At 44.9% G+C, this 24,452-nt stretch overlaps 3 protein-coding genes across 4 annotated transcripts; all 3 read right to left on the bottom strand.

The window, feature by feature from the left end:
- Positions 1–368: 368 nt before the first annotated feature.
- Positions 369–14,918, bottom strand: rab5c (RAB5C, member RAS oncogene family). 2 transcript variants are annotated; one of them, XM_076143960.1, is made up of 7 exons: positions 14,909–14,918; positions 7,891–7,975; positions 3,688–4,052; positions 2,231–2,382; positions 1,945–2,067; positions 1,770–1,863; positions 369–1,687 (listed from the first exon to the last, which is right to left on the bottom strand). In XM_076143960.1, the coding sequence occupies exons 3-7, from the start codon at positions 3,851–3,853 to the stop codon at positions 1,560–1,562; spliced, it is 663 nt and encodes a 220-aa protein (XP_076000075.1). In that variant the 5' UTR covers positions 3,854–4,052; positions 7,891–7,975; positions 14,909–14,918; the 3' UTR covers positions 369–1,559. The 2 variants fall into 2 exon arrangements, with proteins under 2 accessions (XP_076000075.1, XP_076000074.1); XM_076143959.1 differs by lacking the exon at positions 14,909–14,918 and having other exon boundaries at positions 7,891–8,047.
- On the bottom strand, positions 9,327–21,040 carry kcnh4a (potassium voltage-gated channel, subfamily H (eag-related), member 4a). Its single transcript, XM_076143957.1, has 16 exons — positions 20,965–21,040; positions 16,998–17,231; positions 16,723–16,854; positions 16,492–16,625; positions 15,459–15,711; positions 14,297–14,454; positions 13,928–14,135; positions 13,374–13,568; positions 13,030–13,229; positions 11,977–12,226; positions 11,676–11,890; positions 11,526–11,564; positions 10,822–11,186; positions 10,651–10,730; positions 10,406–10,482; positions 9,327–10,289 (listed from the first exon to the last, which is right to left on the bottom strand). Exons 1-16 carry the CDS (start codon positions 21,038–21,040, stop codon positions 9,327–9,329), a joined length of 3,579 nt encoding a protein of 1,192 aa, XP_076000072.1.
- A 1,403-nt stretch (positions 21,041–22,443) lies between these two features.
- hcrt (hypocretin (orexin) neuropeptide precursor) lies at positions 22,444–23,903 on the bottom strand. The gene is made up of 2 exons (XM_076144338.1): positions 23,569–23,903; positions 22,444–22,970 (listed from the first exon to the last, which is right to left on the bottom strand). Exons 1-2 carry the CDS (start codon positions 23,650–23,652, stop codon positions 22,605–22,607), a joined length of 450 nt encoding a protein of 149 aa, XP_076000453.1. The 5' UTR covers positions 23,653–23,903; the 3' UTR covers positions 22,444–22,604.
- Positions 23,904–24,452: the final 549 nt, after the last annotated feature.

Raw genomic sequence — 24,452 nt, 5'->3', positions numbered from 1 at the left:
GGCATACTTGCGGCAGTCTAGACAAATGCCATAGATTTTAGGCTCTCACAGTCATAGGAGTCAGTTGGTGGAAAAAATCTTTGCTTGAGAAAGCTGGATTCTTTTTTTAATATGTTAAGTGCAATGATTAAACATGCATACAAAGATACCTTCCCCTTGTTTATCGGTAAAACTATTTACCCATAACCCCAAGTTCATAAGCTCCTAAGTACACCCCTCCTAACGATAAGGACCCCACTGTGCAAGTACTGCTGATGACAACAGTGGTCAAAGCAACGTCTCCCTGATATGAAGAGCAAAGACAAAACAGAGGAAAAGCAGTGAAAAGTAAACCAAGCTAAGGAGAACATCTGAATCCACAAAGGTGATGACAGACCCAGTGCATTTAATACCATAGATCTTCAGAAAGAAAAAAACTAAATTAAGACAGGGAAAAAACAAAAAAACATTTCCATCACAAAATAATTAAGGATGAAAAAACATCATGTAGAGATTTTGGAAGATGTCGTTTTGACAATAACTACTGATCCATTATAAACTTGCAGAGAAAAGTCAGATACAAATACAGCAACATGTTTTCAATACACAGTTGTGATTTGGTCAAGAAAACAAATGTTTCATGTATCCGTCATTGTACACTGATGACCAAATACATTACGTTAATGCTAAAAATTATGGGTGACGGTTAAGGTACTATCAACTGTATATGATGTGATATAAGTGGATGACTGTAAAACCTTACATCTGGGCTTTAAAATCATACTGAACAGCCTGCGTCTAAAGAACTGAATTGTAATTATGGTGACGGCGACAATTCAACACAGCTCTATTGAGAAGGGCCTTTCCCCCCCTCCCCCTTCTGCTTCTTTGACCCGTCTGTCTCTCTTCCATCATTTCCAGCACGAATACCGGGAACAAGAAAAGAAAAAGGCAAAAGGACGGCCGCATGCACCTGCCACCCACCTAGAGATCTAGGTTTCAACAGGGACGCAAAACCGCGACGGCAGTATGTTGAAGGAATACGGCGCGTCGGGGGCAGAATGGTCACGGAGCGAGAGAGAGAGAGGGACAGAGAGAGACGACGAGCCTGTTTGTATTCCTCCCTGTTGAGTTTAATTTTCTTCCTTCTACACAAATACAGAGAAACAAAGGTGAGCAGACGGACCCGTTAAGTGCCACTGATGTTTTTTTGTTTTTTTTCCTTCTTCCATGAGTCAAAACGTCAAATGTCCATCATCATTTGACAGGTAGGTGATTGGCAAGTCCTGGGGTTAAAATATGATTCTTTAAATAAGTGTGTTGGTGGATTTCTTTTTCTGTTGGGTGGTTCGTTAACTTGAAACCGTCTCAGTGGGTTGGGTTCTGGCAATTTACTGGCCAGCAGACTGGTTTCCTGCCCTAACAGTAAATTGGTGCTGTGTTTGTACAAAGGGTAGCTGGTCCGAACCGTGGCTTGGCTTGGCGTGAGCAATGGGATGTTGTTTTAACAGCTGGCTAAATATCTGGACTGGTTGATCGAAGCTGTTGTGGGTTGGTTTGGAAAAATTGCTCGACGTGTTTTAGTTCCCACCGCCACAACACTGGCCGCTTCTGCCCTGCGGCGCGGCTTCCTGCAGGTCCACGCCCCCTCTGGCCCGTCCTCCGGGCCCGGCGCCGCCCTGGGGTTCGTTCTTGGGGAGCTTCTTGGCTGAGGAGGGAGGGACAGTGAGTTAACACCAAGACGCAATGGTGAAGTGTTTCCATCCTTGTTAGAAGTGTAGACGACTTACCGATGGCCATAAAAATCTCATTCACATTCATGGCAGTCTTGGCTGAGGTTTCCATGAACAGCAAACTGTTGTCGTCTGCGTACGCTTGTGCTTCCTAAAGCAACGGGACACAGATGGGCTGTTTAATTCAAGAAATTCATTATGGAATCTCAGCAGTCATTAGTACACATTCTACCTGAAAATCCACAGCCCTCTTGTTTGCCAGGTCTGCTTTGTTCCCTGCCAGTGCGATGACGATGTTAGGACTGGCTTGTCGCTGCAGTTCCTTCACCCAGTTCTTTGCCCGTGTGAATGTATCCTGCAAGAATGAACAACACACACATAACACACTTTGCGTTTAAACATGAAGTGACTGATATGGTGCTTTACAAGTTACATATAACCGTCAGAGCAAAGGTCTGTGGCCTTCTGCAGTCGACTCGCAGCTCGTCTGATGTGCCACAGCGGCGCGCCTCACTTACTGTGTTGGTGATGTCGTAGACCACGATGGCGGCCTGGGCTCCCCTGTAGTACATGGGGGCCAAGCTGTGATACCTCTCCTGTCCCGCAGTGTCCCAGATCTCAAACTTGACCGTTGTGTCATCCAAACATACCGTCTGTGTGAGGAAGGCAGCTGAAACACAACGAGAGAGAAGAAACATTAGGCTGGTGTTACATTATAGGGGTGGAGTTTGAGTCCGGCGAGGGTTCATGTTCCTCTACTTTGGGTCATAAGAACCCAAATTCAGGCTCAGACAGCCATAGTGGCATATCAACAACACTTGGCCCATATCCTTATTTCATAAATATTCCCACTAATGACGTTTAACATCAGCATTGTGTCGTTTAAATAGTGCTTATCAGAAAGAAGGTGGATGGAAATGCAGAGAGGGGGGAAACATCCGGTGCAACAGCTCGCATGAATGGCAGCGGGGGAGTCGCGGCATCGGGACTCTGCTTACTCAGCTTTTTTGTCACATGACAGGGGAAATTGCGAGCTCATTTGCATAGTACACACTTTGTAAACTTTGACCTGGAATGCAGCTGACTGGCGGTTCGCTAGAAAATGAAAACAAAACGCTGACTCGTGTCAAATCTTGGGTGAGTGTGAGCACTGAGCATCCTGTGCCGACATCCTGACACGCCATTGCTCATATGTGGCTCCACAGAGGAAACGGGAGGAAAATGCTGGTTCAACATGAATCAAAGAGGAAATGAACGGATTTCAAATGATATTCTTTTGCGATTGAATGTTAAGCTCTTTCTTATGGCATTATTCTCTTCACTAAGAGAGGAGTAAAGACCTGAGGGAAGCTGGGAGTCTGACTAATCTCCTACAGTGATCTAAGAGATGACTCGGACTTCCCAGGAGTTTACTTCTGTATAAAGATGTATGAACAAACAAACTGTATGTAGCAACACATCCGTGTTAAATATGAAAACACGGCACGCATCATTACACTGCTGCTCTCAGGTGGAACACGATGCTTCAACCGTGTTCACTGATCTACAGCCAGCCCAGGAAACCCCCATTGTTGTCTCAATTCCTTCCTGTTTCAGGTCACCTCACCCCCTCTGCCGAGAAACGGCATTCAACGAAAGCAACAAGAATCCAGAGTTATGTTTGCTTTCTCGTTCAGGCCTAAAAACACAACATGCATTTATTCACAATTGCAATTTCTTGTCACATAAATGATATCACTGTCGGGCCTGTGTGAGGAACTTGACGCCTCATGTTATGGGATCAGCTACCAAGAACTGGTTTTGCCGCTCCACCTCCTGCACAGGCTTCAACAACAGCAAAGATTAGGACCTGCAAGCAAGCACTTACTCTGATCCAGTCCCCTGCAATCTAGACTGCACTCCTGCTGTAAATGTGAGGGCCAGGGAAAGACGGGCAGGTACATATTATTCGGTATCACGGACACAAACCCCTCACCTCCGATCGTGCTCTCCTGGTACTCGTGAAACTGGCCCTTGACGAAGCGCAGCACCAGGCTGGATTTCCCCACTGCTGACTCCCCCAGCAGCACCAGCTTGAATTGGCAGATCTTGTTGCTTGCTGCGGTGCCGTTGGTCCGTGCCGGTCCACCTCGCCCTGCCATAGCGCGGCGTTGACAACTGGGAGAAGAGAGAGGAAGCTCGGGAGGGGGGAGGGGGGGAAAAGAGGCCGGGAGTCTCAGGCGCTCGGTAACGGAGGCTGATGAAGGCCGGGGCGAGTGTGAAGGCAGGCGGGAAGGCGGGGCGAGTTCAGTTCCGGGAGAGTGGATGAACCGGAAGAAGACGAGACCTCGCCAGTGGGAGCTGGAAAACAAGACATGCTTTTATTGTGAAGTGAGAAAACAAAGCATTCTATGAAAACAACAAAGGTGTGTGTTGACTTTCAGCCAAACACACTTGGCTCAACAATCCAGGATACAAGTTAGTTCCTGGTTCCTTCTTGCAAGGGCTAATAACAGTGCCGATTGTTGAGAATAACATCCTTAACTGATAAACACTAAGGAACATAGTACAGCTTCTGTTTAGATTACGCTGAAACATGAATAACACACATCTACATCACACTGCACCCGAGACTGTAGAGAGAGAAGTTTGTGATGCAGCCATGTGTGGCTGGAAAACACCTGCTGTCGATACGCAGATGCATCTTGCTGTTTACTGAGGACATACCAGCCTAAAGGGACAGTGAGTAACTATATATAAACAATAGAACCAATCTCTCTCCAAACACCCCCATAAGATAAACACGTTTGTTCCTGTGACTCATCTCTGGCCCGTGTCCATACTGATAAATAACCTTAACATCTCGGTGGGCGTTTCTGTGTGATATTGAAGCCGAGAAATCAGACCACAAAGCTTTTTAACAGCAGGACCAAAATAAAACGTTTACATCCGAATGATACTTTTAAAAGGTTTCATGTGGGTTAATATGCTGTTAATCTAATGGATATAGTAGCATTATTCTTTTAAGATGAAGCTTTGGCTTGTTTTGAACGGCTCCAATCTTTCTTCCTCTCTTCTCTTACAGTTGGTGTGACGCGCATGAGGCTGGCCATCTTCTGCTTGGTCAGAGAACAGGAAACCCAACTCAGCACAAAGCAGGAAGTGGAGATTGCAGAAGACATGACACGGCCGCGCGCGTTAATATTAGGGACAGCCGCAGCTCGGTTACTGGTGGGGGTAAAATAGTCATACAACAAACCAGCAGCTAATACGGCCTTTGATTCATGTATATGGTTCAGATTTTGCATTATCTGTGCACGGCTGCTGAACTAGTAACCTGATGGTTAATGAGCACAAGTACTGAGTTTAGTCTATTTCTGAGTGATGGAGGAAGAAGTGAAGAGTGAGGAAAACATTAGGAGTGAAACATTGTGGGCCATCTGGAGATTTTGGTGGTCCTTTGGTTTTTCCTGAGCCGCGTTTAATCTTCAGCATGTGACACCAGCTCAAAGCTCTGCCTGCGAAACACTCAGGTGGCCCGCTTCATTTGTCAACTGATCCAGGAGCCAACCATGCAACACAAACTACACACACACTCTCTCCTCACTTCTGCCGTGTCATCTCCGTTTACCACCGTGCGTTTCCTGCATTCATTTCAGTTTGCGGGTTTATAAACGTAACCGTATGCGCCGTCTGTTCCGCGTTAACTCAAGTGTAGAAAACGTCCCTCAACACACCCATATTCCATGTGTACGGTATAAATATTTGATAATTTCACCCTTTCTAGTGGAGAACAAATAGGTCATGCTGTTAATGAGAGCCTTGAGTGGACGCAGACACTAAATCAGACAACGTTAAACCAAACACACACTGGACCCTCAGACGTAAGACCTGAGGGAATAAAAGCTCTTATTCCAATGCTCAGGGCAGAGTCGAGCGTTCCACCTGCTCTCATTCATTACTACGCCGAGCAAAAGCGTCATATCACCGCTGAGGGCCGAGGCAAAGTGTGAGAAAAGGCAGCCGAGGCTTTCTCAGCTCGCAATCAGAGGCTCTTTCTTTGGCCGAGACGGACCTGCATGCATCTCAAGCAGATGAGGACGGATGCTTTGATAGTGTTCCTAATGGGCGCCGAGGACCTCCACTGGGAAATGGGTCGGGGAGAGAGAGAGAGAGAGAGAGAGAGAGAGCGAGCGAGCGAAGGGCACGGGTCAGGCACAGAGGGAGGAGGAGGGAAAGCAGGAAGAAGGCGAAGGACTAGAGAGAGAGCCTGTGAAATATTCATCCTGGCCTCCTGTATGCCAGCGTGGTAGACGACCAATTATCAGGCACCAAAACACCTAAATATGCAAACACGTGTATGTCCGTGTGTTTATAGATGTTCAGAACTAATACGTGGTGGCGTTGACCTGTCAATTCTGACTATCTGCTGCTGAAATTGGAACATCAATAAAGATGATGCACCTTTAATCTGTTGATGCTGCAATAAAAACACCAAGCTTCCCTTCCTGGAGTGGTGACAACTGACAGTGACCAAATCATGAAAGACAGCAATAAAGTCCTAGATACGGTTCAATCACAGATCCAAGTCCAAGCATTATCAATTTTGGGAGATACAGCACACACACACACGGCACCGTGCGCCAAAATGAAATTAAACTAGGCAGGAATTCCGTTGAAATGGCTCATCGGTCCCGAGGGTGGAGTCCTGATGCGTCACTGGTGTCGCTGATATGAGCAGCTGTGTGTGTGTGAGTGTGTGTTCTTTCCTGAAACTCTATGAAACTTTCTAGGGGTGAGAACCTTCAGGTGGAGCCAACGATGCAAAAGCAGAACAATCGTTTGGATTTCCGATTTCTATCTATTGAAATGGGATGGTGCGGAAGAAGGTCAAAGGGTCGGGATCCAAGGGAAGAGCGGTGTAATTTGTGATGGGAAACTGGCGACAAAACTCAGGGAAAAGCAAACAGGACACTCATGACCGAGCGAGCCCACTAGGAAATCACAGGCGCTTCCTTCTCACTTCCCTTCCCTCAAAAGGAGCGCAGCTTGTTACCATTTTGTGTGAATAAAAAGCATTTTCTTCATCATGTTAGGCTGGAATATACAACCAACCTGACACCATGGTGCACAGGTTCAACCGCTCAACTCAAGAGGCTAAACATGTTGTCCACTTCTACTTCTGTCAACAGTTCTAAAGAGATAAAAAGAAATTTTGCTGTTCTGTGTCAAGCTTAAGGAAGAGAGGTCTCACACACACACAGCATCATAACCTCACAGAACCAGAACCTTCTGTCTGAGCGGGTTTGCCGAGCTGCGTCACCGCTTCAAAGGACCAAGGTCCAGACGCCATAAACACAAGCAGAGCTCAAAAAGTCACTTTAAAGCTCTTCTACGTCTCAAAGGTCTTAACTCCTGTGGCCTTATTGAGCCATAAAAACAGGTTAAGGACACTAACAATCCTCCACAGCACAGAGTGAAGAAGAACCTTGAAGCTTCCAGAGACCATAACATAACCAAGATGCTGCTGGAGACACAGACGCGTTAGCAGCGCAGCTAAGCGGGCTGGTTAAAGTTGCTGGCGGACGCCAACAACTCAAACTTAACTGGAACAAAACGCTACAGTATTAAACGCCACAACAAACGCTGCATATGTAGCTGAAACTCTCCATTGTTGATGCGTAACTTCTCTATCAGCTAGTAGCACTTAAGCTAACGCAACGAACCCCAGCAGATAGATCAACCGTTTAATTTAAATAAAATTGATAAGGTGCAGTGAAAACACGCAGATGTATTGAGCTGTAGCGGACACGGGTGTATAGATAAGATAAGCAAACGAAGCGCCGCCGCTCAGCCAAGTGTCGTAGCCGCTGCAGTTGTGTTAAGCAGTGTAACTTAAAACTCAGCTAACGCTAGCTACCGTCAGCTACAGCGCCGCTTACCTAGCATTAGCACTAGCCATCTAGCTTTGACGGAATTCGTGACTTGACCAACAATACTAAGCGACTTTATTAAGAGTGGAAATCAAATAAGAATAAAGGATGAATTGCGGTGTGGTGTTGGCTTGTGTGTTAGCCGAGGAAGGAAGACGTCATCCAGTAACTTAACAGCGCGCCAGTAAACAGGAGAAACAACTCCACCGTTCATCCAGATTTCCCTTCACACCCAAACATTCACAATCTCATCTTGTTTAACTTACTGCACTTTGCTCTTCTCTTGCTGGGCTCATCGGCAGCGGCAGTCTCAGTCTCAGTCTCGGTCTTGCTCGTCTTGCTCTTGCTCTTCTTCTGCTTCTGCTACACCTCCTCCTCCTTCTTCTTCTTGGGCTCTGGCCTTCCCTTCCGGTTTGTGATTTTTCCGGGAACCTCCCACTTATTCGTCATCATTTCTGACCAATGAGAAGAGCTCATTTGAGTTTCAGTAACTGTTACAATGACACAAGACTGTACAAGCCTGACTGTGTATCCTCAGCATTCATTCATTTAAGTTTAGTGCAAAATTTACCATTTTGTTTATTTATCTATTTATAAATCTGTGTTTTTTTATTCATCATCATTTCATTTCTACCTGTCACCAAGGGGCTTTGCTTACAACGAATTGTTCTATTATTTCTCACCACACACACTCACCTTCTCAAACACACACACTCACCCTCTCAAACACACACACACACACACACACACACACCGTTTGTTCTGCGGCAAACTTTGTCACTTTATGGAAGATTTATAGATTTATATCGTCATAAATATACATCATTGGACGTCTTGTTCCTAACTGATGTCTCAAACAGCATTTACCCTGCAGTGTAAATCATTTATATTTATTTGTTATGATTTGTTATCTGTAGGATCCCGTGTGCGACTGTATTTTCATTGTTACTGTGTCAATAAAGATCCATTTCGAAAGATTTGCCGCACTGTTATGCGACCGAAACGTCACAGATGTGATTCTTAATAACATACCTATTTTTCCACAACAATTACACATTTCGCATCGGTGATAAAAAAAAACAGTGATATTTAACAGTAACATGTTAGACTTGTGTTGAGTTTAATCCTTGTAACCCCAAATAATTAATAATAATTTTGATGCTGCTTCCAGCTGGACATTGCACAAGGATCTGCGTGTATTTTGTCATCGTTGAAAAGTGATCAATCGTCAAAGGGTCATAATTGTCGGCGTAAGAATGGTGATCACCTGTCAACACTGTGTGGCGCTGTAGACACGCTATAGCTGCACAGCTCGAACAAGCCTGTGTGGATCAATAACAACTTCACATTTAAAATCCCTCGATTTGACCCTTTAGGAAACTTGAAATAAATAGATTTGAATAGAGATATTTAGGAGATTTATACTCAATATAAAGTATTTATTATAAAATAAATTTCTATTGATGTACGTGATGATGTATATCTGGGGGATACTAACATATTCTCTCAAATAGGGAATGTTGATCCGAACCCATCTTTTTTAGCTGCTTATCAGATATTTTATTTTATTCTATTGTACAAAAGAAAGAAAGTCATATAATAATTTGTGATTAATGTTTTATTTGATTGAAGCAGTTTAGTTTCAGCAGTCGTTGATGCATCTGAGAAATCTTTACATGCATCTTTAAAGTATTTGTTTCACCTACAGGTCCAAGAGAGGTTCAAAGTCTACAGCTGTGGCCCCGCTGCTTGTATTCTGATATTCAATGGCATCATCATCTGTGTTGCCTTGTCTGGTCTCTGGATACTCTGAAGCTGTGCAGTCTCTGTCCGTTAACTGGCCCATGAGAGAGTGTGTGTGGTCCTGTGTCTGGTGAACAGGGCTGGATCCTACAGGGTTGTTCTGTCTTAAGCCGGTCATTGAACATTGCTGACCTGGATTTTGTGCCATGTTTGTTGTGGTGTAGACTCCTGAAGAGGTGATAGAGCTGAAGGCAGTGTGGAACTGTGGCTGGCCCGTGGGGGTTATGCAGGAGTGGATTGGTGTCTGGGAATTAGAATGCGTGAGATCAGTGTTGGTTTGAGCACTCAGAGAGGGGTGGGACTGAACAAGATTTACTGGAGTACACAGAGGGTGAGAGATGCTCATAGTCGGGATCCGGGTGTTGTATCCCACCTGAAGGGCCCGACCAGTGACTGGGAAGCTACTGAAGGCGGAACTGTGGCTCAGAAGGGATGGACCTCTCCGCCCATGAGAGTGGGTCAAGCAGGGAGAGTTCGGAGTTGTTCTGGAGGTCTGCAAGGGTCCACACTGGCCCTGTAATCTGTGAGCAGTGGCACCATCTCTGTCAGAGCAGCACAGGTGCACGCAGGATGACACAGGGCTGGACGATCCAAGCAGGGTGGAACTCCTGCTTTGGGTGGGCACCCCGCTGCACCCACACACATTTCTAACAGGGTGGCTAATTGCTTCAGGATGGAGGTGTAGCCCGGTAGCCATATTTAAAGAGGCATGGGATTGCCAGTCACTGGAAGCAGACATGCCACAGCAATAAGCAGAGGCTGGAGCGCCATTATGCAGCAGGCTCACATGGGACTGAAGGAAATGCATCATTTCGTGGAGCTCTTTGGTCAGGTTGGATACTTCTTGGTTCAAGGTATTCACCTGAAAAGGAAAGAGAATGGCTGTGGAGCATAACTATTGATTTTATTGCTTTAATATTTCAGAAGACTGCGAAATGACATGAAATAGTTTTCCTATTTTTGTATTTTCGGCTTTACCTCCTTGTTCAGTTTGCTGATATTTTGTCTGACTTCTTCTGTCTCCAGCAGCAGGTTAGCGCTCATCTGGAACTGGTCTGGAAAAGACAGAAAACAACCAAGAGCAGATATGTTGGTCAAGGACAAACATGCCATAACAAAATCTGAATGACAGCGTCTCATAATGTGCTATTCATGAGGATTATTCTGGTCCCAGTCTTTGATCATTAAGGATTCCTCCATTGTGCAGCTTGTGGAGTCTTTACCTGATATATTAGTCTTTGCCTCACTGTGCTCTACATTAAAATGAAACGCATGGTCATTGTCCTCGATTCCATCCACGACCCTGCAGGGGACACATATGAGTGTTACACAGTGTAATGGATGCAAACTGATAATGAGTTCATACTTGGATTAAACGAGGCTGAATGCTTTACCTTGGACTCAGATTGAGAGGACTGACGCAGTGCAAGGACGGCATGAGCAGCTTGGACGGCAGCCGGGTCAAATGTGGGTCATTGGTGATGGTGGGCAAAGTAGCAGGGCAGAGCTCCTCATTGATGAAAGGCTGAGGAGAGGGGCTGTGCACTCTGCTGCCAGGAGCAGGTGACTGACACAGGCGCAGTGTGTTGATGTGTCGGAGCTCCTCCCCCAACAGTGTGCTCAGGCGGGGCTGGCGAACGGGGCTGCCCATGCCCTGAAGCAGGGGCAACCTCCTCAGGTGAGCGCGTCCCGGGTCTTCCTCGTGCTCCACATCGTCTGACTCAACAATGAATGGCAGTTTACAGTCCATGGAAGCCCCCTGAGGAGGAGAGGAAACTTTGATTTGGTTTCTGTGATCATTTGGATTTAATGGCAGCTGTGATAGTCTTAAACAAGCATTTTGCAAAGTGCTGAAATAAATATTATGACTTTTTCCTTATATTTGTTGTATCTTCCTAATTTATTCCCCCTTTTAAAATGTGACCAACACCATCAGTGTTATTGTCTCCCTAATGTGACTCCACAGAGCTGAGAAGTCAAATGAATGGTATAAATTGGAATGAGTGAAACAAAGGCCTGAACATGTGGAACTATGTTTCTACTAACATGCCCTGTTTTAATATAAACACAGTCACTGATGGACTAATTACACACATACCTGAGACACCCTGGGCGACCTTGGGAATCTTGTTTGTCCCTGGAGATGAAATTTAGCACAGTGGTATTTTTACTTCAAAGCCTTTTCCTACAAATGATCCTACAGATCATAAATCCTGTTTTACTGCTTAGATGATGAGAAATGTCTTACATCAGCTTCACTGCCCTCTCTCAAGTTATAGGTGAGGTTGTGGTGGATGTCGCAGTTGAAGCGGCTGCTGTACTCCGGGTAGAGCTCCAGGACCTCCCTCAGAGCCCGAACGCTGATGTACTGCAGGTCACAGTAGGTCAGCGCCTTCACGTCTGCGTTGGTCTTGATCACCTGGTCGTGTGCGGGTAGGTCGGCCCCAATGAGGTCACCTTTGCCTGGAAGGGGAGCAGATTCAAACAGAGGCGTTACAATGCAAAATGAGCTCAAGAAGGTCCACGTGTCTTCTTAGTGTCACACTGACCCAGGATGGCCAGGACCATGCCGTCTTTCAGGACCTCCAGGGAACCCGAGCAGACAAAATAATTGGCCTGCAGGGCATCTCCGTGACGGATTAGATACTCCCCAGGTGCACAAAAGGAGGTCTTGATGTGCAGGGAGAGGGAGCGCAGACACCCTCGACTCGCTCGCTCAAACACAGGCAGCTGCAGGATGTCCTTGTTCAGGTTCATGGCGATGTCTGCTCGCAGTTCATCTGGGAAGTCGTGCAGCAGCTAAGAGGAATGACGGGAAAACATATAAATACTATATTGCACCTCTTCTTCTCAATGTATTGTGGCTCGACAAAAATCCAAATTTTATCCATTTTATTGGCAGATTTACTCAAATTAATTTCCTTTTGTGCATTGTGGGTTCAAATCCCGGTAGAGACAAGACACATGTCAAAATTACAAATGTAAAATGATCAACTGCTGTGTTTAGTATTCATGTCCACACTTTCTATCTGTAAATTCTATTTGGAAGGTCAGGAGGTCATGAGCTCAGGAGGTCAGGCACCATCTTGTTTGGTCTATGATTGTTTGTTTGTGACCTGTAGCTCTGGAGTAACTGGAATCCTAATATGACCTGTGTGTCCTGGCACATTTTTACAGGTTCCTGCGCTCAAGTGCCGTGTGAAGCTGCACGTTAAAAACAGACTGGAGGTGTTAAAGCCATAACCTGTGAGACTGGAAGCTTTTTCTGTTTGTTTCAAAGGTGAATAAATTATCCACAGATGGCAGCGGTGAGAGTGTTAATGAGTATCCTGTCTTTTTCCATTGATACCCTCATAATTATGGGGCGCTTGACCTACGTCAGCTCTGACTCTGTGGAGAACATTCTAATTTGCGAGGCCATTTACTCAAGAAAATGGAATAAGACTCCAGAGAATTAGACATGACCCACATAATCAGTGATGACATTTCAGAGTGTGGAATGGAGCACTTGTTCACTGGCGCCTCCTAGCTGTACGCAGAGTAGACTGCAGGTACATGGCGACTTTAACTGGACTACAGGATTCTGCTGATGTTGCACCCACCTCATTGGCGTTGATGCCATTATTGACTGACCAAGTGGCCTGGAAGTACTCCAGCATCCTCTGCTTCAGCTGCTGAGGGAGTCGATGCACACGGATGAAGTCCTTCATGTCTTTCATTCGCGTGTGGTAGAGGGAACGCCTTGAGTACATGCGCTGGATAATGGCGGTCACATTGCCAAAGACCACGGCGTGCATCAGAGCTGCAGGACAGGAAGAAACAAATGAAGTGTGTCCATGGTCATAAGGAATAAGAAGCAGGACACAGGACAGCACACAGGACAGCACACAGGACAGGACAGCACACAGGACAGGATAGGACATAGGACAGGACACTAGACACTCACCGCCCATGAGCATGATGCAGATGGAGAAAATCTTCTCAGAATCAGTATTGGCGCACACGTTGCCAAAACCCACACTGGTGAGGCTGCTGAGGGTGAAGTAGAGAGATGCGATGTAGGCACTGGGCATGGAGGGACCCCCCATGGTGCTGTTCACGTAGGGCGTCTCCAAGCGCTTTCCCAGCTCCTGAAGCCAGCCTGATGGAGCGGATAAAGAATGGATGGAAAAGATGAAATAAAGAATAGCTGAGCACATTCATTCTCTGTGTTCCTTTTATTGCTGATATAATGCAGTGATCTACTGTTATTGGAGCTGATATAATACAGCTGATATAATAAAATTATTCGGTGATCTAAACTTCCTCTCGACTTATAAGAGGCGGAAATGAACCTGAGCCTTTCGGGCATTCAAGCATGAAAAGACACATACAGTGCTGAGAGGCAGGTGGGAGAGGAAATATAAAATGGTTCAGCACCGATAATAAGAGAGGAAGGACATTGGATTATTGATTTATGCGCTTGCACACACTCACACACACACACACACACACACTCACCTATATCCCAGGTAACCGGGTCACTGCTTTCTATCTGCTTGCGTCCGATGACGTACCAGACACAAGCCATCCAGTGAGCCAGCAGAGCAAACACAGACATGAGCAGGGTCAGGACCACGGCGCTGTACTGCGAGTAGCGATCCAGCTTCTGTAACAGGCGCAGCAGCCGCAGGAGACGGAGGGTCTTCAGCAGATGCACCAGGGACGTCTGGACAAGAGAAAGTAAAGCATCATAGCAAAGCGACGCTCTGTATGTCTCCTAATGCTTCTACAAGGTTGACAGCTGATTTCTTTGCACTCTTAATCCCCAAGTTAGATCACTTTCAGAGATGAAGTCATACAGTCACAACCAGGCACATCAAATCTCACCACTGTGATGTTGAAAGCGTACAGAAGGTCAAAGGGCAAAGCAGCGATCAGATCCACAAAAAACCAGGTGGTGCAGTAATGGAGGTAGATGGATCGGGCGTCGTACACAACCTGACCAGACGGACTCACGTAGGTGGTGCGAAAGTTCAGGATGATATCTGCAACGGAACGTGATCAGAAAAATAATTTCCCCGTTACTGTCACTACATGATGGAAGTTTGTATTTATTACTCTGCCATCACGAAATTCATTTTAAGTGTAGATATTCTAACAACATATTCAGCATGTCCAAAGCATTGCAGTTGACCCCTGGCATGAGCGACTGATAAGTTCTGATCCTAGCACCCTCCAACTCGAACACAGACAAAACCCTCCACTGCTTATGTGGCGTCATCATATCAGTCCAAACACATTCACATAGACTGCTGCTGTTCTGGAGGAGAGTCTGAGAGGTCAGATCAGGTGAGTGGGGTTCAGTTGTGAAAGAGATCAACGTCACAACTACGATCCAGTTTAAAGTAGCTCAAATCCTTGTAATGAAGTGGGTCAGCAAAAATGGGCTTTCTGAGGCTCAGAACTAATAAATCAACCAATTCATTTGGTTTCTAACACGCTCTTGCTCCAGGGAGTACTGCAGAATGGAGAGTGTTGATGAATATAAATGAAACTTTGATTCCTGAAGCATTCATTTTAAAATTCAGTAATATTCCCCTCTGAATGCTCCATATGGAAAATATAGGTTCGGGATGAGCAGATGCAGAGCGACATGACACGCTGGCAGGTGAGCTAATTGTGAGCGTGAATATCACTTTGCACATCAGACAAAGTTGTTGGAGGAGGAAGTCACAGTCTCATGGCAGCTGTGCTTTCACACTTACTTCATGGGAAGAAAGTAGAACAAAGTGAGAGCGAGCTAATTATGAACCGTAACCGGGGACAACGGAGACACCCTGAGTAGATGAGGAAAGGAAAGGTGGGAGGGTAAATCATGTGCAGCTGCTCTCAGAAATACAGCGGAGAAGTATTAGTGTTAGTATCATTATTGACCAACTTTGTACTAACTTAGAGAGAGAGAGAGTGAGAGAGAGAGAGAGAGAGAGAGAGAGAGAGAGAGAGAGAGAGAGAGAGAGATTGATCGAGAGATAAATAAATAGATAGATACCAAGGATGAAGAGCATCTCAACTGCTATGTCACTGGCCAAGGTGCTGTGACTGACGGGGGAGTGATGTTCGGCGACTTCATCGTGACTGACGAAGCAGACGTCATAAGGCACCGTCACGGCCACGTAGAAGGTCGCCAGTAGGATCAACCAGTCCCACAAGGCTTTGGAGACGCTGTAGTGGAGGAGGATGAAGCGTGACTTCTTCACAGCTGCCACCTTGTACTCGGGTAGAGAGGGCTTCTGGAACATACTCTGACAGAGAGAGAGAGAGGAAGAGAGAGAGAGAGAGAGAGAGAGAGAGAGGACGGAATTGCACCTATTAATTCTCTGTAACTGTGATAATATGTCATCTTATTTGTATTTACATTGGTGCATCACCTTCAAAGAAACAAACACACCACTATTTAGCAAAGTAAATTAATCCCTGTTTAAGCTGTTTAAAACTTAAATGACTTCCTCCTGTAAACTAAAGGCAGCTTCCTTTATTATCATCCTGATCAGCTGTCACCATCGCCAATAACACAACATTTTGAACAGATTTATGAAAGGATTAATGGGATTAAGGCTCTAAAGAAGCTCACTGGGTGACAGCTGTGTTCTGAAGATGCTTTTTATATCTTTTATTTTGGCCGATAACAACTATGTTTGCTAGAGGAAAAGAACTGTTTTGCTGCATTGGCGATAAAATTTTACTGCGGCTTTCTTGTTTTGTTTGTTGTTTTGTCTCTGGCTGTGATGATAAAAGTCTGGGGGCGTGACTCCTTCCTCTGTGGGCTGCTGCTGTTCTTCGTTAATTAGAGCCATTACTTCTTCCTCCTTTATTTACCAAGACGGCAGATAGCTGTGGAATAACTCAAACCTCACCTGACTGCCGTGTGTCACATTTTCTGGAGGTTCTAATTAAGACACTACAAGATACATCAAGGTTATAAATAGACCCGGGAGCTTTAATCACGTGGAAAGAAGGCAAATGTCACTGAATAATGAATGCCGTTCACAGATGGACCTTCTAAGTCCAGGATCTGCACTCACATTGCTCAGTTTCTTCTTGCCCCTCTTGGAGAACAGGTTGGTGAGGTGGTGCAGGAAAGTTCTCCCTCGCACCCGGGCTTGAGTGAAGTGGGACGGGTTGGTCTTCCTGCTCTGGTGTCCGGCCTCCGACATGCCTGGAAGAACGCAGAGCGGATACATGGAAATGACACCATTTGAAAACAGAATCTTGAAGGTGAAAGCTGCATGTCCTAGCGTCGTCCGTCGCCTCACCGTCGCTTTGATTGTGGTGATGCTTCTTCCCATACGACTCACTGACGTCTTTGAAGGACAACAGGAACAACACCACGTCGCCTTTCTCATTTTTAATTGGAACAATATCCAGGAGACACCAGAATGGATTTCCTGAGGATATTAAAAAAGGAATTACGTTGAGATTACTTTTCAATATTGCTTCCTCCTCAAGTACAATTAGGTTTTTAACACCGTTTTTAACACAGGTTTTCGACTCCAGTTCTGACTGTGTGTGTTATTGTGTGTTCCCTCACCGTTCTTCCTGTAGAAGCAGACCTCCCCTTGGTATTCCTGCTGGCCCTCCAGAGCTTTGTCCACCTGCTGGATCACACTGTCGTTGGTCTCGGCTCCATGCAGGAAGCTGCAGGTGCAGGTTTTCTGCATCACCTCCGTCCGAACGAAGCTGGTCAGCTCGCAAAACCCGTCGGAGCAATACACGATGGGGTATCCATGGCGACCCTGAGCGTTCCCCAGCAGGAAGTTACTGTCTGCATGGGAAATAAAAGAGCGTTGATGTCAGAAGAGAAGCTAGTTTGTGATTTTGATCATCATGCTCCTCATATTTGGCCATTTTATCTTTTCTCTGTCTGAGCTGTCAGCTGGGAGCCACTTGGAAACTGCCTAGTTTACATCAGAAGGGGCTTTGAAGTTTGTGATGTCCAGGGATATGCGGTGGAAACCATGTTGGCTCCGCGGGGGTCCAGTAGCGGACTTCTCTGGGGGTCATTACTGAGGGCAGGAAACCAGCCTGCTGAGGGCCGTTTCATCCCGCCGCTGGTTGCGCAACAGCATTAAATGAGGGCTGAAGCTGCAAACAGACCTGGTTTGCCTTTTAATGACGTTTGTATGCTTATTGTTGAATCAACGTGTCACCAATTCCAGCGTGCAGGTAGGTGAACAGTGTCGGTGCTCTGTTGTTTGTTTCCCCTCAGCAGCATGTTTGTTTATCATATGAATATCACGATGCTAGATTGACATTCTACCAGCAATACATTTCCATAATTATAATCCTCCCATCGAACCAGACACATACCCTCAGATTGGATTGGATGCCTAAACAATTGATTCAGAATGAATGGAAATGAATAGAAAACTATACCCAGGTACACAGGGTACATATAAACAGGGTCTGCAGTTCTGTGTGGGTCGATACAAAAGACAGAATAGTACTCGTCTTTGTACAGGGATCTCAGATTGAGATGCTGGACTCTGAGTGAAATCTTTGCAGAGAAGCTTTGCTAAAAATAACAAAACGAAATAAAAAAGAATATGCCTGAAATGTTCTTTCTAACCACCGTGACACTGAGAGTCTGTACTCCTGCAGCAGGGTGCGTAGACGGGCAGGCAGAGGAGAATATTGCATTTCTCAACTGAAAGGAATTACAACACCAATGCAAACTATTAGATTTGAGTTACATCATTTTACGAAATGTGTCTTTTTAAGAGTCAAAGTCTCATCTTTCAGTACAAAAATCTACCTCTGCTAAGTAACTAGTGCACTTTACGTTCAGAAGCAGTAGTCAGTAATCTGCTTGGTGATCGTATGAGAGGAATGGGCAGCGTCGCCTTTATCCTATAGAAGTAGATAGAAAAGGTGTCATAACAGATTCTTTTCGACAATCATCCTTAAATTACGTCTCTGCTGCCTTTTATTAGATGGCCATGTATGCGCCTGGATTAAACCAACCCTATAGACTCACATAGTCACAGGTGCCTGACACTCACAGGCTGCCATGGAAACTGTTGAAAATATTCTCAAGAAAGCCACCGGGGTCAAGAACGAAGGCAAACCAGAGCTGACATGCAACACAGATTTAAAGACTCATTATGCAAGTTGCATTATGAAAACATTTACAGGTGGGAGATGAACTCCATCCCTTGGCAATTAAGTGCTGAAAAATGATCCGCAAACATAAATAACGTGTGGTTGTTGCTCCAGGCTCCATTGTAAAGAGAAGCAATCTGCCTAATGCCTACGTGGCCTCACCTGCGTCCATGTATAACCTCTAATCATCCTATGATATGGAGACAGAAAGATTCCACTGACTGGCATCATCTTTCATTTGATTCATCCTGGATGCTGCTTTTCTCCCCTCAGCCACTGTAAACATATCGCATTTCAAACACTATTCAAATAGCCATAATGATGCTGATGCTCTGCACCTGTCTTGCCTCGGCGGCGGAACCCTGAATGCGAGCGAGCGAAGCTTTTGTGAAGCTGGGACTCATTATTACTATCCTGGATTCATTTCCACGCAGCAGCTGATTCACCTGATGTTTTATCTGACTTTTAAAAGCACAAAGTAATAATTACTACATGCAGCATGAAGGGGAGGGGGGTGGGGGGCTGTGCAATTACTGACGTGTGGATATTTTCTACCCAATATATGTGCAGTTAATGACCCAGTAAACCAAATTAAGAGGCAATCTTCCTCTGCTTGTGTTGCCATAGCGATTTAAGAAGAGAAAAGAAAGGATAAAGCTAAAATGTTGTTTTGCATCTGCAGAGCTTCTAAGAGACAAAGACACAGATACAATTAAAACTGAACAGATTTGAGATGAAATGAAGGGGTGCACATAAAGCTATTATTTTGATCGGTTATCTTTTGGGAAAGCAAACCGATCACCTCTCTCTGCCTTGGATTGAAACCCTTAGTATTGCAGCCTGATCAGTCTCAGTATTCTGCTTTCCCGTCTCAAGCTTGATCCCTGCTCATCCCTGTTTCTATGGCTTCATATCGTCTGAGTAAACAATATACGCAGGCTCGGCTGGCATCAGCATCAAGCACCAGTGGCAAAACCTATTCTTAGCAGATGTTCTCGCTTGAAATTCAGAAACAAAACTGCAATCCCTCCAGCACGTTTTTTTTTTTTTTTTTTTTTTGCAGTGGAATGGATGAAATGACTGCGAGCCCAACGGATCCATCGAAAGCATTTACGAGGACACAAGATACAACAACTCCAAAGCTTATACAGAGAATAAGCAGAAGACAGTGTGGAAGGAAAGATAAGAGCCTTACAATGTTAGAAATACACCTGATCAATACACGTCTTTAAAGTCCTCGACATGGCAAACCTCATTTTAATCCTCCTGTATTATTAGGAATTACGCTGACATTAACTACCCATAATTACCCTCTGCACGTTACATACATATATTATTGAGTTGTCAGCACTACACTGACTGAGGCCGCCAATAATATTTGATTGGCTCTTGCCCTTTACATTATTATGTTTAATTAACTTCCCTGCTGGCACATCAAGGTCATCACGCCTCTGAGCCTCCTGCACTCTCACAACCATTCACCTCTATACATGGCAGCATGAAGAAAGCACTTGACTGGAAAAGAAACATTCTTGTGTTGAAAAATGTTTTCAATCCAAGAGAAGATAATTCAAGGTGATTTTCTCACTGCATTGCCTCTTTCTCAGTTGACCCCTTGACCTCCCGCTCAGCTTTTTCACTCACTTCTCCCACCCATACATCCTGATTCAGAGGAATTACAGCAGCTAAGACTTTTTATTTTGTCCAGAGTGGTACATATATGAGCGTGTGATGTGGGAAACACACCATGCTGGTGCCAGAAAGCTCAGATTGTCATCACACTAAATTTGTAAAGCTGTTAGGTTGTGGTGGTCACTGACAGTTTGACCCTCTGTCACACATTTCACGCTGTACTAGAAAGAGCATTCTGGTTGTTGTAGAGGACTTTCAACACCGATTCTGAGGCACCGAAGCGCAGATCGCGAGCCAAAGATTGCAGCGGATTAACAATAAAAACACGACGGATCTGTCAGGAAAATGAGCATCCGGAAAGGTCACATCCCAATTAAAGTTTTGTGATCCTATTGAGCTCATTCGCAAGAAAACGCTCCCTTGCAAGTCATACATGTGTGGATACAAATGTATTTATAGCAAAGGTTTGACAGAGAGAAAGAGCGGCTCTATCTCACCTTCCTCCCTTCACTCAACAGGATTTTTCCACGCAGAAATATTGTATTTTATATGTCTAACATGATCTGCAAAACACACAAGTCCAAAAAACAACCTTGACACGATCCAACAAGTGGCTCTTCATTTTCAATAGATTCTTTCAGGGTCCCTCTCCTTCTCCATCTCCTATCAGACACTTGTTCTTACTTACACACAGGCAATAAAAATTTTCATTTCAGGTTCTGGAGAAGAGTATAATAAAGTAATAATCTTCAGATTATACTCACGGGTGCCATCGAAGTGGTTGGCGATGCTGTCCAAGAAGGTGTTTTGGGGGGCGAGGAGGCCCTTCATCACAGGCATGTTGTGGCAGAATAAGAGGGCTGCAGGTGACAGCAGGTCACCATCCCCCAGAAAATGAACCCGAAAGCAGCCGCGCTGCTTCTAATGGAGCTCAGCACAAATTCCTCCACAGGTAAACGTTGCAGAAGTGTAGCAGTAATTTTCTACTCTGTGCTGTAGTTCAGAGGAAAGCATTGATTGCGTTGAAACCTTTCTGTTGCTCAGCGCTGATGGAGGAGCTTTCAGGTTCACTTACACATCTCTCTGCTCTCCTCCACTCAAACTCCACCACTCCCCATGGTGATGCTCCTGCAATCCACTGCCAGATACACTGCCTCTCTCTCTCTGTTTCTCTGTCTCTCTCTCTCTTTCTCTCTGTCTCTCTCGCTCTCTCTCTCTCTCTCTCTCTTTCTCTCTCTCGCTCTCAAACCTGCTGCACCATCCCCCTTTTGTGTGAATATATCAGCAGTATCTCTCTCGCTCTCTTTCCCAAAGCCAAATGACTAAGATCGGAGATACAATGTTTTCCACCCCCCATCATTTGATGTGATTTGGTTTGATTTGTCATTTCTCGACGCTTTTACACAGCCCCTTTGTTTCGGTTTAAGTTTTTAGATTAGATGATGAAAATGGATTCTTCCTTAACACTTCTGGTTGATGCCCACTATAGTGGTTGGACTTCCTTAATCTGCTGCTACTTAACCTTTGACTCTACTCATTGGAAGTACAAGTCAGGAGCCAACAGGTCTGACTCATCAGCATATCATCTTCTTCTTTTTCATCAGTGGGAACAAACTTTCAACCCTGGACTCACATGAGGCCGTCCAGCAGAGCCCTACATGTCATTGACGCCTCCTTTGCACATTTCTGTTTCGCTATATTGCTGAAAATGGAAAAAAAAGGTTAATTACTGGAAGCTGTGCGTCATTTTGAAAAAAGCTGTGCTGGTGTGAAAAGCCTGCAAGTGAATGTCCAATGAGGTCGAGCAGCCACTGAGGTGCTGATTATATTTTGCTTTAATGTGGCTGTCAATGGAGCAATGACGTCATTCTCAGTGCAGCAAACGCCTCCATTCTCCTGCCACTACTCTCACAGGAAGGTCAAAGGTCACACGTGCATACAAACAAACACTCAAGTCAAGGACACTTCTGCACACTTGTATACGTGTCCATTGTGTGACCGGTGCTCCAATCTGCCTATAGATTGACGTACACCATTTCTTAATGAAGACACAAACACGGTCTCTTCATCTAGTATCTTCTCCAATTTGCACCTCGTAGGCTTTCAGAGATACTGTAGGAAGCCATCTCTCCCCTTCATCTTTGGGAACCATTAATGACTGCAAGGATCCTGTCAGCATTATGTTTTTTATTACACCACAAGTCCTTTCATGTATCTGTACAATATTACTCAACGTTCTGTGACAAACTTGGCAAGCATCTTATATTTAAAAAAATATTAATTAAAACACAAGCTGTTTCCACATGAGCAAACACAGAATTAGTGTCACTCGCTCACCAAAATAAGTGTGATCTTCTACCTACAGGTTCTGCCTTAGCATATTTATGCTGTGAGGTGTTTTGCCTCAGATGGAAAGAGGCGTAGTGATGGTAGTTCCAGACTTTGCCAGCCAGTCCACAAACGTCTCTCCAGCCAGCTCTTCCATCCTCTTCCCCATAGTCAAGATTCCTGCTGCTTTGTTCCTGGAGCCTTGGAGGAGTTGGTTAAGTCGACTCTGCAAGCGATGCTCCTCGTCGTTCCTCTTACCCAGAGTCAGGATGCCCGCGGCGGCATCTCGACTCAAGGCCCCGCCTAGGGTCCCGTTACCAGAGCGACACAGCAACACGTAGAGGCGACAAGAGCGAGATGATTGTCTGCAGCACTCCGACACGCTGTGAGCATCACAGGCCAGATGAGACAGCATTAACATCAGGAGTAGGACCAGATGTTTCTGTTGGGCCAAAGTGGGATTTTACACCCTACCAAAATAATACAATGACTACAACATTCATTGATTTATCACTTCATTATACGTGTTAGTAAGTAATTCTATAATACATAAACACTTATATTCCAAAAGGGAGCCAATAAATGTTAAAAGGAAAGACTTCTGGATCGACTTCTGTCTATGTTCTTTCAAAATATGATTATTATTCAGTTGTTGTTGTCGTTTCCTGTGGAGTGTTTAGTCTTTCGTGACACTCAGCCAGGGCGGATAGAAAACAATTACCATAAAATAACCATGACTACCTGTTGAGATAGAGTTGCAGACATGAAGCTAACATCTGTTTTATATCCAACACAATAGAGAAGTAGAGAATGTTATATTATGTAAAGCACAATTGAATATAATCTATTAATATTACTCCAGAATGTCTGATTCAGAGGCAAACTCCCTTTATAGGATTTTGAATACAAATCAATTGATCAAAACCATCACAACCAGTTGAAAGTTGAAAGAAAGTAGGATGAAAGAAGGACAACATGACAAACACATACACACAAATAATACCAAATTGGACAGAGAGCCCGAACATGAGGGGTCTTACCCTGTTGGACGTGTCCACACCTGCAGCCTTCTGGATGTTTCTGGAGAACCACATCATCTTCTGTTCTGTGTTGAAGAGATTCATCCGATCTTTGTTCTCCTCCGGACATCAACCGTCTTTTATATTCCCTTTGGTCCACGTTGGTCATTCCGCATGGACGTCATCAACCAGAAATACAACATGAAGCTGCTCATCTATATTTTGTCTGGTTGCTCCTTTATGAAGCTGATATCTACCTTGTGGCTCTTAATTAGTCTCAGGTTGCAGATCATCTCCCGGACGCCTCTCCAGACCGTTTATGAACTACAGGAATGTCTTTGAGGCTGCATGCCAAAGGTTCATTACCACATGCCAATGTGATGGTTGCTGAGGGAAAGAAGTCAATTAGCTCATGTGTCCTGTGATTTCTACAACAAAATCATTCAAATGCAAAGAAAAGCAAAGATGCCCTTTCTCAGTTCTGATCACAGCTTCATTCAAACTCACACTAATGAGACTTTAAGAACTTTATCCTCACTCTTGTTCTATTCTTAAGGTAAAAATACCATCCTAGCACACTAATAGAATGTGCTTTTGCTTGTGTTGTTTCAGTCAACAACAGGATGAACAGCGGCCCAGAAACTTCCGGTCCTTCATGCAGGGCCTATTCAGGGAGAAGGATTTCAACCTGCTCCCAGACTCAACACTACAGTTGCTGTAATTTCTTTCTTTCCTCCTATTTTCTCAGCTCCTTACACGTTATTTATGATGGAATTAAATGTAACTGAATCTAATTGTATTTACATTTTATTCATCTCCTGCTACTTCAACTGAATATTTGTTGCCATCTAATGGACAAAAGCATGCACTGCCTTAAATTTGCCAAACAACTTCAATCATGACGC

The sequence above is a fragment of the Genypterus blacodes genome, unplaced genomic scaffold (assembly GCF_046128005.1).
Source record: "Genypterus blacodes isolate CSIRO-AG114 ecotype Tasmania unplaced genomic scaffold, CSIRO-AGI_Gbla_v1 ptg000028l_1, whole genome shotgun sequence".
Taxonomy (NCBI): domain Eukaryota; kingdom Metazoa; phylum Chordata; class Actinopteri; order Ophidiiformes; family Ophidiidae; genus Genypterus; species Genypterus blacodes.
Note: the sequence above shows the minus strand (reverse complement) of the source record. Positions and strands in the feature narration are given on the sequence as shown.

Bases quoted from the DNA above. Each gene is read 5' to 3' on its own strand.
- rab5c (XM_076143960.1), bottom strand. From the start codon at position 3,853: ATGGCAGGGCGAGGTGGACCGGCACGGACCAACGGCACCGCAGCAAGC. The intron at 2,383-3,687 runs GTGAGGGGTTTG...GTTGTGTTTCAG, and splicing joins CCAGGAGAGCACGATCGGAG to CTGCCTTCCTCACACAGACG. The intron at 2,068-2,230 runs GTAAGTGAGGCG...TCATTCTTGCAG, and splicing joins TCTACGACATCACCAACACA to GATACATTCACACGGGCAAA.
- kcnh4a (XM_076143957.1), bottom strand. From the start codon at position 21,040: ATGCCTGTGATGAAGGGCCTCCTCGCCCCCCAAAACACCTTCTTGGAC. The intron at 14,455-15,458 runs GTATCTATCTAT...GTTCCGTTGCAG, and splicing joins TGAGATGCTCTTCATCCTTG to ATATCATCCTGAACTTTCGC. The intron at 10,483-10,650 runs GTAAAGACTCCA...TGTCTTTTCCAG, and splicing joins GGCAAAGACTAATATATCAG to ACCAGTTCCAGATGAGCGCT.
- hcrt (XM_076144338.1), bottom strand. From the start codon at position 23,652: ATGAATCTCTTCAACACAGAACAGAAGATGATGTGGTTCTCCAGAAAC. The intron at 22,971-23,568 runs GTAAGACCCCTC...TTGGCCCAACAG, and splicing joins GTGTGGACACGTCCAACAGG to AAACATCTGGTCCTACTCCT.